The 13,242-nt window shown below is 44.3% G+C and overlaps 1 protein-coding gene across 1 annotated transcript; it reads left to right on the top strand.

The window, feature by feature from the left end:
• Positions 1 to 1,781: 1,781 nt before the first annotated feature.
• On the top strand, positions 1,782 to 2,606 carry LOC145976269 (uncharacterized). Its single transcript, XM_083107337.1, has one exon. It carries the CDS (start codon positions 1,782 to 1,784, stop codon positions 2,604 to 2,606), a length of 825 nt encoding a protein of 274 aa, XP_082963463.1.
• The last annotated feature ends 10,636 nt before the right edge of the window (positions 2,607 to 13,242 follow it).

Raw genomic sequence — 13,242 nt, 5'->3', positions numbered from 1 at the left:
GATGACTGGATTGTTCGTTGGAAAAAATGTACCGCTTCAAATGGAGCCTATTTTGAAGGAGACAAAATAAATTTTGATGATTAATTGATTTGTGTTGTTTTTATTGACTCAGTCCCGGTTATATTTTGACAGAATGTAGGTCACATGTCTCCGGTGATCTCACCACGCTCAGAATCCGGATCCGTGTGCTTCCTGCCGCATCACGGCGTAATGTGCCCTGCAAGCTCCTCAACAAAGCTCCGAGTAGTTTTTAACGGCTCATCTCTTATCGCGAACGGGGAATGTCTCAACCGGCATCTCAGGATAGGCCCCAACCTCCTGCCCTGTCTGGCTGACGTGTTATTAAGATGGCGACTTCACCGTTATGTCTTGGCCTCAGACATTGAAAAAAATGTATCGCCAGATCCTGGTTGATCCAGCAGACCGGAGCCTACAGAGGATATTATGGCGATACGATAAAAATGCAGCGGCGATAACATACGAATTGAACACTGTCACTTACGGCTTGTCATGTGCTCCGTTTTTAGCTCTGCGCACTGTAAAACAACTCGCTGACGACGAAGCGGCCCGTTTTCCAGAAGGATCCGCCACCTTGCACCGAGACATCTATATGGATGACATTCTAACGGGCGCCTCTTCCATCGAAGACGCCAGGAATCTTCGACGACAGCTTATGGCATTGTGCTCAGCGGGCGGATTTCCCCTCCGAAAATGGTCTACGAATCATCCCGATCTTCTCGCCGACGTCCCTCCGGAGCATCGCATGCAGCGCAACGCACTCTCATGGCAGCCTCACGAGAGCCACTCCACGCTCGGTCTGCACTGGCATCCGAGTTTAGACTGCTTCTCATTCTCCACTCAGTCGATCGCTATAGCCTCGTACACTAAGCGATCCGTCCTTTCACTGACAGCTCGCTTGTTCGACCCGCTCGGGTAGCTAGCTCCCGCAGTCGTCCGGGCCAAAATCTTATTCCAGTCCACGTGGTTGCAGGGCCTCGACTGGGACACTCCACTGGACGACACTAGCAGCATGGCGCAGTTTCCAGGCTGGCCTCAACCAGTTGGAGAAGATTCGCGTCCCGCGATATATATCGCTCCAGCTGGCCAATACCTCCGTAGAGCTTCACGATTTCGCCGACGCCTCCGAGCGAGGTTATGCAGCAGTGCTATATATTCGGACTTTAGAGCCGAAGGGTAAACCAGAAATTAAACTAATCTCCGCAAAAACAAAGGTAGCGCCGCTAAAACAAATAACCCTACCTCGCTTGGAGTTGTGTGCGTCGACCTTGCTCGTCAGGCTGACTGCTCACATTCAAACGATTCTGGGCGCCCAAAAGGTGCCCATTCATCTGTGGTCGGACTCTACGGTCGCCCTGGGCTGGATCCGCGGTCACCCGTCGAAATGGAAGACGTTCGTCGCCAACCGGGTTTCAGAAATTCAGACGATCTTGCCGGAAGCCCAATGGCATCACCTCCCGGGTGAGGAAAATCCGGCTGACAGCGCATCGCGAGGAATCTCGCCTGGCGCGCTTGTCAATCATACTCTCTGGTGGCAAGGACCCTCGTGGCTTCAGTCGGACATCACCTGGCCGGCGATGCCCGCTACGATCAGCATGGACGCTCTTCCCGAGGAACGCGTGCGAACGCACGTTACCGCTAGACGACCCCAGTCAAACGACGAACTTGAGGAGCTCACGCGCTTTTCTTCGCTCCCGCACTTGCTTCGCGTGACTGCTTGGATGAGACGATGGCTTCTCTGACGAGGAGCAGCTCAGCGGGAAATGACGCTCTCAGACGGCTCCCGCCCTGTGATATCTCTCATGGCATCGGAATGTGAAGAGGCTCGTACGGTGTGGATTCGAATAACACAATCCAGACATTACACAGAAGAATTAAAAATTCTCGCCAAGGGCACTCAATTGCCTAATAAGAATTTACTCACTCCATTAACTCCATTTTTCGATTCTCAGGGTATTCTCCGCGTAGGGGGACGAATCAAGCATGCTCTCCTGGCATACGACGAAGAGCACCCAGCTATCTTCCCCCGTGCTTCCCATTTCACCCAGCTAATCGTCGAAGCAAACCACTGGCGGACACTACATGGAGGCGTGCAGCTCACCCTCGGTGCCATCCGACAGCAATATTGGATCCCTCAAGGTAGAACTCTGGTAAAGGCGGCGATTCGTCAATGCGTCACTTGCGTGCGATGGCGGGCGGAGACCCAGCAGCAACTCATGAGTCACCTACCTCCGCCTCGCGTCACTCCCTCCAGGCCCTACCTGCATACGGGAGTCGATTATGCTGGCCCCATCCAACTGAGGACGAGCAAGGGCCGTGGTCATCACGCTCACAAAGCCTTCCTCGCAGTCTTCATATGCCTGAGCAAAAAGGCCGTGCATCTTGAGGTCGTGTCTGATTATACGGCCGAAGCGTTTCTGGCAGCCTTGCGGCGTTTTACTTCGCGCCGCGGACTCTGCCGCTATATGTACAGCGATTGCGGTACTAATTTTGTCGGGGCCGACGCCCAACTTCGATCATTTTTTTCAACCAGCAACTCGGAGCAACGCCGCATCGCCGATCAGCTGGCCAACGATCAGATTCAGTGACGCTTCAACCCACCATCGGCTCCTCACTTCAGCGGCCTCTGGGAAGCGGCCGTTAAATTCCTCAAGCACCATCTCCGCCGGGTGTTGGGCGAAACCACGCTCACGTACGAGGAGATGAGCACCCTCCTAGCGCAGATAGAAGCCTGCCTCAATTCAAGGCCGCTGCAGGCGTTAACCGACGACCCACACGATTTGACGGCGCTAACGCCAGGCCATTTCCTCATCGGAACCGCTCTCAATGTCGTCCCAGAACCCAGTCTCTTGGACGCACCAACCAACCGCTTGAGTCGATGGCAACTCCTCCAAAGGATGCGCGACCATTTCTGGGACAGATGGTCGCGAGAATACCTGCATTCTCTTCTTCAGCGGCCGAAGTGGTGAGCCAGCAACGAGCAGATACAAGTCGGACGTCTATGCCTTTTACGTTATGAAGCGACCCCGCCCACTCGCTGGCCATTAGCATGGATCACACGAGTGCATCCAGGAGAAGACGGTCGTATACGCGTTGTAACCGCGCGCACCGCCTCCTCGGAATTAGTGCGCCCGCTCGCGAAACTCATCTTGTTGCCCTCAATTGTCTCAGACACCCAGGAAGAACGTCTAGAGCAGCTGTGAACATCCTTCTGTATTATTACGTAAATTTCACAATTAAAATCTGTATATCGGCGTCAACAATTAATACCGTCCGTCTATTATCGCGTATGTTATTTCGATATTCACTTACGTTCGATCACTTCAAGGTGTCTTCCGTCTGGTTTCGTTCTTGATTGGAATCCGTACCGTTCTATTGCTCACGCACTTCACTCGCGTTCACTTAAAAAAAAAAAATAAAAACCGATTTACGCGTTACAATGCGCTTACTACGGACTCACATTACGCCATTCATGTTAATTTCAACGGTACGCGAGGGGGGCTTCGTAAAGCCTTTAGTGAAAACCGCCGAGATTCCGGCCGTCTTTTGTATCTTTTCGCCCGAAGCATCGGGCAAGGCAGGCGGGATGTTCGAAACTAGTCGAACCTTAAAAAAGATATAATATTAAGGCTCGAATCATTGCATTCGATTAAAAAGAGAGTCGAGGGCCCGACCGTCCATTCGGCGCCCCTGGCAGCCGGCAGCGAGATATCGCTATGTTAGCGAAAATTCAAAACAGCCCTCGTCCTTCTCGAAAGATCTAATAACAACAAAGTATATTAGATCGTTAAATTTTAAACGTTATCTCAGCAACCGTCGAGTGCTTGAAAAATCTGGATCTTTCGAGAAGGGCTTGAGTATAAATTGACGCGATCGGAGAGCGCTGCGCCTTTTGTCAAAAAGTCTCCGACGCGCTCATTTCGCTCTCAGATATTAAAAGTGCTTTCCGTTGCTCGCGGATTTTATCGATTCTTTCCGTTGCTCGCGGACTCTAAAATTCGGCTTGAATTTTTATGTATCGAGATTATACTTTCTTTAATCTACCGGCATTCTTGTGCCCGCTAATTAAAATACTGTAAATATATTAAATATATTTTGTATTTGTGAATTAGAATAAAAGACTTTGTACATAGACATATATATATATAGGGACTTATCGTTCTCTTTCTCTCGTGCCGCGCTCACTTCCCGGTCCATTCTCGCGCTCTCGCAAACAATAATTGAGCGAGAGTAATTCAGCAATTTGCGAAGACGGAAAATCTCGCTTGCGACGAGCGCGTTCGATTCGATTGATATTCGATAGCCGTCGGACGCCGCTTACCTTCTTTTCGGCGTAACGCTTTTTACCTACGCGAAGCCCTCGAATTTCGGCACTTTCCTAATTCGCTGTAATCTATTATGCACTGCGACACACTCACATACACGACAAATATCTCCTCAATGTTCGAGGAGCGCGTCACGACTCGCGGCGCAGTAGTGCGCGAGTTCCCGGTGCAAAGAGAGGCCGGCGTCCAAGCTGTCGCCGAGATCCGGGACGCGACCATCGAGCCTGCTGTCGAGGCCGCCTGTGAGGTCGCCGTCCAGGCCGAACCGGAGGACCCGGAACCGGACTCTACGTCCACCGACGGCTGGGAGGCTCCCATAATAGAGTCACCATGGGATAGCCCACGAACACGAGGATCATTGCCGGCTTCTCTAGAGTGGCCAAAGTCTCCCATGGGACCGCCTTCGCCCGAGGATCCGGACCAGCCGGAGGGGTGCTGGAACTGCGGTTCCAGGGCCCATTTTGCCCGGGAATGCCCCCGCGCGATAGTGAGGGAGTACTGTTTCCGGTGTGGCACCCGGGGCTGTACAGTGAAGACCTGCCCCCATTGTCGCCAAGGGTGGCTGGCCCAAGGCCCTTATATGCGAGGCAAAGGCCACCAGGGGCCAGACCCCCCGCGAGGTTGCCGTGCGAGGAGTGGCACCCGCCCGGTGCCATATTAACTGTTGTCGTTCGCGGCCCACCTCCACTGCTGTATTTTTTTTGATACTGGTTTTGCCGGGACCAACAATTTTTTTATGCTGTCGTTTCGGTTCAAAGCCCCTAGATCTGTATCGAACTAAATAAATAAGTTGCGGCAACTTTCTTTTCTCATTCTTTAGTTTGCTTCCTTATGCTTAAACCCTCTTTCGTGAAGCAAATCGCGATTGTTTGTTTTATTGTCTCTTTTCGTTGGTGTTGGCGTCCGTCGATTTTGGTTCTTGTATGCCTCGGCACCGGGGACTTTGATCGCCCGAACATGTGCGAACGGACCAGGGGAAAGTTCGAGTTAGTGGCCATGATGGGTGACTGAAGCCGATACGGTCTCTCTTGGCAGGGGGGGGAGATATGACGTTGCCGTCCCGATGCGCGTCCATCCGCTCCGGAAATCTTTACGGGGCGCGAGCCGAGCGGCCACGCCAGAAAAGAAATAGCGAGAGCCGTATCGAAATCCCCGGAGAGACGAGCCTTTGTTATATTTCGCGTTACTAATTATTTTTTTTTGTTATATTATTTTTGTACGTCGGGCAACCCGCCGGAAGAGAAAGAAGAGGAATTCTTTTTGCGACCACCGACACGGCGCTCACCGATTTCGAGCCGAGAGCGGAGGTAACGCCTGAGGATCAGGACAGCGCAGAATCGCGGGTCGAATTCGCCCCCTGCAATTAAAGGAGGGAAAGTCTCCAAGGATTAGCTGTCTTGGGCAGGAATCACGGGGCCCGGTCGGCGCTATCCTCCGAGGACGGAAGACGAACGATCTGCCTCCAGAAGACCACCGATGGTAGGGTCGCCGAAACTCAGATTTTCGAATAATCGGGGCCGTTACGGCCCCTGATACAGCGTTGCCGCGGGGCGCATTAATACCTCGCGTGTCGCGGCGCTATTGGCCGCGAATCCGCGCACCCCTGCGCGCAGGATTGACGCCGCTATCGACCCTGGATCGCGAGATCCAGGGAATTACTTCGGCGCGGGCGCTCACAGCTGATAGTTGTTTGTCGTAAAGTATCGTTGTCGTCGATTAAGTGTGTCGCAGACGAGATCAGGGCGAGAGGACGAGCCGAGGATCATCCCCTGGCCACGGGAGAAAGTATCGGTGAGATTGCCCATCGCATAATTGTAACCACGTACGCGATTCTGTCTGCGGACCGGCCGCTCTGTCGCCGACGCCATTTTCGTGTCTCGCTGTCGCTCGGGCTTTGTACCGAGCTCGCGATTTTCGTGCATTTCGAGCGACCGGAGACAAGCGACCGAGGCATCAAGGACGATCGTAACGTCGGCCGTAGTCGATAAGGAACCGTTCGTCTCTCTCCTGGATTCGGGGTGTCGTAAAACGCGTAGCGATCGGCTCTCGTATATCGACTATGTGCGCGGTAAATCGCGGGGAATGCGTTCGCTATCCGTGCTGTCGAAAAGAGTTGTCGAAGCCGCGTAAGACATCCCGTAATCGATCTTCGGGCGATTTTCGTTATTAATTAGCGTGTATGTGACCGTGTGCGTATCGTGACGTTGCGAATATCGTGCTGTCTTTGTCGCGCTCGTTACGTGTATGATTTGCGTTTATTGCGAGATATTTGTCGTACGTGTGAGTGTGTCGCGGTGCATAATCGATTACGATAAATTGAGAAATTGCCGAAATTCGAGAACTGCGCGTGAGTAAAGGGCGTTACGCCGAAAGGAAAGCAAGCGGCATCCGACGGCTATCGAATATCGACCTTGCTCGTCGCAAGCGAGATTTTCCGTCTTCACAAATCATTCAATTATTCTCGCTCGATTATTACGCAGTCTGTCGAACATATTGCTGCCTATTAGAATAGCGAGTGCAAAAGAAAAAGTACAATAATTTGACGAGTAGTAGTTGTCGAAATTCCGTTACATTTTCAAAACGCCGATCGACCTCGCAGAACCTAGCCATAAAAACGAGCTATAATAAATATCAGAAACAACTTAGCGCTTTCTTATGTTATCGATTTCGTACAAATATTCGGTCCATCTGATTTATTATTATTACCGCTGTCGAGTTAATATCAGTTATATTATTTCGAATTTTCTAAATTGCTATTATTATTAATCTGTTCTTTATTTAATTTGTTCTTTAGTTATTTTACTTTGATATTATCTTCTTTCTTAATAAATGTGTTATATTTTTCTATATTAAGTTCGCATAATTTATTTGAGTGTTAGCCTTTCGTGATTGTTAAATTCCGTTGTGTTTGTCGATTTTCGTAATTACCGAAAGCCTCGTATAAAATAATTCGATATTCTTTTCAATAGACCCTGCCCCTCTACCGTTAGGTGAGCGAGTCGACCCGTGGCGAAACAGGCTAGCGTTTTTCGCGTTATTCTGGCATTTAGCGAAACTGATACGTGAAAGACCGTATCTGGCGCCCAACTTCGAGATCTCGAGACGGCCTTCGCTTCGCCGCGGCTCGCGCGAGAACACCCTCCATCTTAGTTCCTCCAAGCGCGAGTATCTCTATCCTTGTGTTTTTGACGACGTTTTCGCTCCCCTTTCGCATCCTCCTCTCTAACACCTCGAGGAGGAGAATTGCATAAAAATTATCAATTTGTGAGAAACGTCGCAAAAATTTGAAAAGGATATTGAATTATTTTATGCGAGGCTTTCGGTAATTACGAAAATTGACAAACACAACGGAATTTAACACTCACGAAAAACGAACACTCAAATGAATTACGCGAGCTTAATATAAAAGAAAATATAACAAATTTATTCAAGAAAAGAAATATAAAAAAAAGAATATAAAGTAGAAGAAATAACGAATTCAAGAAAGAAATAATAATAACATAAATTAGCAAATCTGAATTACCGAAATATAACTGCGGTTAACATAACTTCGAAAATTTGAAATAACGGAATGTATAACAGCTAATTCCTCCATAGCGGTGATAAAAATAACACGAAATCGAGACCCTAAGAAAGCGCTGATATTTGTAGTTCTCCTGGCCCGTTTTTATGACCGGACTTTGCGAGGCTGAACGGAGTTTCGAAAACGTAACGGAAATTTCGACAATCTCATAGACGACTCCTTTTACCGATCTTTTCCCTTTTATTCTTTCACTCGCTCATTTAATCGACAGCAAGTTGTTCGTAAAGAGGCTTAATAATTGAGCGAGAGTAATTAAGCAATTTGCGAAGACGGAAAATCTCGCTTGCGACGGGCACGGTCGATGCGATCGATATTCGATAGCCGTCGGACGCCGCTTACTTTCCTTTCGGCGTAACGCCTTTTTACTCACGCGCAGTTCTCGAATTTCGGCAATTTCTTAATTCGCTGTAATCTATTATGCACCGAGACACACTCACACGCACGATAAATATCTCGCAATAAACGCAAATCATACACGTAACGAACGCGACAAAGACAGCACGATATTCGCAACGTCACGATACGCAATGATCATGCACTCACATACATGCTAATTAATACACGAAAGTCGCCCGGAAATCGATTGCGGGGATGTCTTACGTGGCTTCGACAACTCTTTTCGATAGCACGGATAGCGAACGCATTCCCCGCGATTTACCGCGCACGTGGTCGATATACGAGAGCCGGTCGCTACGCGTTTTACGACACCCCGAATCCCGGAGAGAGACGAATGGTTCCTTATCGACTACGGCCGACGTTACGATCATCCCTGATGCCTCGGTCGCTTGTCTCCGGTCGCCCGAAATGCACGAAAATCGCGAGCTCGGTACAAAGCCCGAGCGACAACGAGACACGAAAATGGCGACGGCGACAGATCGGCCGGTCTACAGACGGAATCGCGTACGTGACTTACAATTATGCGATGGGCAACCTCACCGATACTTTCTCCCGCAGCCAGGGGGATGTTCCTCGGCTTTGTCCTCTCGATCTCGACAACGGCTCACACGAAGATAACGACAATGACGAACAAACCGACTGCTTTTGACGAGCGCCCGCACCAGAATGATTCCCTGGATCTCGCGATCCAGGGTCGATAGCGGCGTCAATCCTGCGCGCAGGGGTGCGCGGATTCGCGGCCAATAGCGCCGCGACACGTGAGGTATTAATGCGCCCCTCGACAACGCCGTATCAGGGGCCGTAACAGCCCCGATAATTTGAAAATCTGAGTTTCGGCGACCCTGCTATCGGTCTTCTGGAGGCAGATCGTTCGTTCTCCGTCCTCGGAGGGTAGCGCCGACCGGGCCCCGTGATTCCGGTCCAAAACAGCCGATCCTTGGAGACTTTCCCTCCTTTAATTGCAGGGGGTGAATTCCACCCGCGACTCTGCGCTGTCCTGATCCTCAGGCGCTACCTCCGCTCTCGTCTCGAAGGCCGTGAGCGCCGTGTCGGTGGTCGCAAAAAGATTCCTCTTCTTATTCTTCCGGTTTTCCGGCGGGTTGCCCAACGTACAAAATAATAATAAAAAAAATACAATTAGAAAAGTGCGAAATTACAATAATAGCTCGCCTCTCCGGAGATCACGATACGGCTTTCGCTATCTTTTTCTGGCGCGGCCGCTCGGCTCGCGCCCCGTCAAGATATTCGGGGCGGATGGACGTGCGTCGGGACGGCAACGTCACAATATACATATACATATACAAATATATATTCTCGGCAAAAATATTTTTGAAAATATACAGATAAACTATTATGGAGTATGTAGCATAGCTATGTGACTGTTATTAGTGTATATATTATTAAATTTCATTATATTACGGATTACATGATAAGAATGTATAATCACATGATAAAAATAATACATGTTTTTTATATATAAATATACAAATAAAAATAAAATTAAATAATAAAAGAATCGGATAGAAGACAATAAAGTTAACTTTAAAATTATTCTATAATAGTTCTATAATAATTATAAAGTATAATAGTTTCATAATTGTTCTATAATAAAAAATATAGACTTATTATAAGTATATATTTATACAATTGTATTTATAAAATTGTATTTTTTAAATTATTTTGAATAAGAAATTTCTCTCTCTTTTAAATATAAAAGTATTCCCTCATTATTGTTTTAAATGCTCATTGTGTGTAAAATAAGCGTATGAGAAACATATATGACTTTATTCATGTGATTACACATTTAAATAATCCGTGATATATTAATAATATATTAATCTTTACTCTATTTATATTTTTATAAAATATATGCCCTGCCAAATTCAGTAATTAACTTTACAATTGTATATCGTAATAATTCAACTGTATATTTTCGGCAATATTTGTACCGAGAAAAAGTATATATCATTTTCTCAATATTATATTAAGTTAAATATGTGCACTTTTCGGTTTTGATTCTTTTCATGTTTTATTCTTTATATTTCTTTATACATATTTATATCTACCTTCTTATACTTATGTTATGTCCAGGAAAAGGATGGGTCAAGGAACAGCGTAACAATATTTTCCCGAAATCGTGCGATAAGAGGAGAACGATTCGGATTGAACGAACCTTAAGGTCCGAGAACAAGTAAACGACTTTCTTTGAGTCGCTATTACTCTGTTTCGAACATTCATTCGATCCCCTTTTCGTTAAGGGAATTTAATACCTTTTATTCAGGGCGAGACCAAGTGCGATTCTTAACAGCTAGGAATGAGAGCAGGGAAGTTAAAGAATAAAAAAAAAATTATCACAAAATTTATTCATAAAGTAAATGTTACGTCCAGGCCCTAGAATGGATGGGCCGTATGGAAGAACGTAACTTACTTACCCCGTGACACATTTTATTCGGGCGTGTGTATGGTCGTGTCGAACGAATGTGAAGGGCCTGACACAGGTCAGCGACCGAAGGTCTCTTTAACGCTGTGTTTTTAAGCCTATTCGCTCGGTAGTCCCTTTTCGGTAAAGGAATTTAATCCTTGTTACGCGGGATGGGACCTAGTGCGATCTCAGGATTTAGGGAAGAGAATGGGTTAAATAATTAAAATATATATTAAATTAAAAATACAATATAATATTTAAAAAGGTAGAGAAAGAATGAAAAATACATGTTAGCGCTTATAACTAGGTGTGTGTGAGTATCTGTGTGTATGTATATATTCTCGCGGGTGTTACAATCGTTCGGAGGTTCATCAGTCAGAATATACAGGGAGGAATTTACGTTAAGAATCAAGTTCTGACTGGTTATTACAATATATATATATAATTAATATAATATAAGAAATAAAACAAATAAAAACCGAATGTGTAATAAAAATATGAATAACGCTTACTCATTAAAGGAAGTATAGTATTCGTCACTTGCGCATATGTGTTATAATTAGAATTAAAATTTTCTAAATTCGCTGAAACACAGGTCTAAATTAAAATACAATAATAAAATTAAGATAAGAGATTCGCTAAGTCTGAGCTCGAAAATCATTCATCTACTTTAACGGTTTCTTCAAAAAGTAATGATAATATAAGGAAAAATAATGTAAAGAAAATAATAATTATAATAATAATAATAATAATAATAATAATAATAATATAAAGGAGATGAGAAATTAAAGAAAAGTGAATGGGAAAAATAGAAATAGAGAGTTAAATATATATAAGGAAAGGCTGAAACGAGGTATAAAGTTAGAAAACTATACAAATTCGCGCCGAATAAATCAGAAAGAACAATTAAAGGGAAATAAGAATCAAGGAGTTAATCGAGAACCATCTTTCAGAGAGAAAAGCAAGGAGTTAATAAATAAAAGATGAAATATTTCAATTTAAATGGTGAAATAATAAGATATGTGAAAGAGAGGAAATAAAAATTACTCAATTTTACTCACTACTCGTTGACATCACAAGAATGAATGCTTTGATAAAATTGCAATGGCTGAAGTCGGATCTTCGCCATTATAGCATGAAGAGCTGGCTAATGGAGATGTCCACCAGAAGATTTTTAATAAATATCCACTTACACATAATGAGTCAAAATTAGTGAAATCGGACACTAAAAATGGACCTATTGAATCCCAATCAGTTTAGTGCACACTTACGTTGCTATATGTGTAGAGAATACTCAGAAAAATTTTTGTCAAAAAATTCGCATTTTTGGCGATGTTATAAACAAATTAATTTATAAACGACTTTTTTTTCAAATTGATATATCTCCGGAAGTACTCGATGAAATTTGATGAAATTTTGAGGGTAGATTCGTGAAAAATAATTTAAAAGAAATAAAAAATAAAATTTATGAAAATTTAAAATTTGTTTTTAAATAATTAATTTTTAAATAAACAATTAAAAAATTAATCTACTTCTCGTAGGTTTAGAAAAAAAAGCTTTGAAGCATAATATTCCTTATGCTTTAAGCTATATTTACGCGAAAGAAAATTACTGTATTTCCAAATAGAATAAGAGTTATGAATATTTTAATGTGAAATGTACGAACGAGATATCTGTCACAGAAGACTCGCATCGGGTTATCTACCTTACAGACTCGCTTTCTATCATTGCAACTTTTGAAATTATTAATCTTATTTAACTGTGACTTGAAAAATGTTTATTATTTAACATTAGTATTCAAATAAATAACAAATACGTGTGCGTTTTATACATCATATATATACATAAGTACATGTTTATATTTATATATTCACTTTTACGCTTTCGGTATGTTTTGAAAAAATTTTACATTCCATAGTAGTTGAATTAACTATTTTATAACAGTGAAATTGTCGCGTTCCTGGGATACTTTTTGCTGTGGAGAAACGCGCTTCCAATTTTTTCTTATGTTTCTCGTATTCTATCAAAGAAGTAAAATCAAAAAATATTTTTTTAAAAAAGTTTTTTGCCCATTCGCACAATTTTTTTGTCGTTGTTATTTGCTTGTCGTTTTTATTTTGTAAGCTTGCACGATATGCATTTCTTTTAATGCACCCACCAATGCTGTCACAAGCCCCTTTACCGTGCGCGGTTGCAAAAAAGTGCCATTCGGCTTCAATTTTAAAATCCTTCTCGTGATTCAATAAATTTATAAAATTATATTTAAATAACTATAAGAAATTAGGCTCTGTGTATTAAAACATAAACTTAAATTTAAAGGCCATAAGAGCTAAACGCGGATGATAGTGCGTAAGTTCAACGAGAAAATAAGTTTTTCGTTGAAACTTATTTGTGTGCACAGGGCACAAATTTTCTTGGTACGATACCAAGCAAATTTTAAATAATTCTCAATTCGAGAATTTATTTAATTATTATCCCTCTTTCCCCCCTGTAATGTT

Source organism: Camponotus vicinus, unplaced genomic scaffold (assembly GCF_025532165.1).
Source record: "Camponotus vicinus isolate PSW18456_S1 unplaced genomic scaffold, iyCamVici1.0 SCAF_8, whole genome shotgun sequence".
In the NCBI taxonomy this organism is placed as follows: domain Eukaryota; kingdom Metazoa; phylum Arthropoda; class Insecta; order Hymenoptera; family Formicidae; genus Camponotus; species Camponotus vicinus.
The sequence above is the reverse complement of the archived record's forward strand: the minus strand, read 5'-3'. Positions and strand labels throughout refer to the sequence as shown.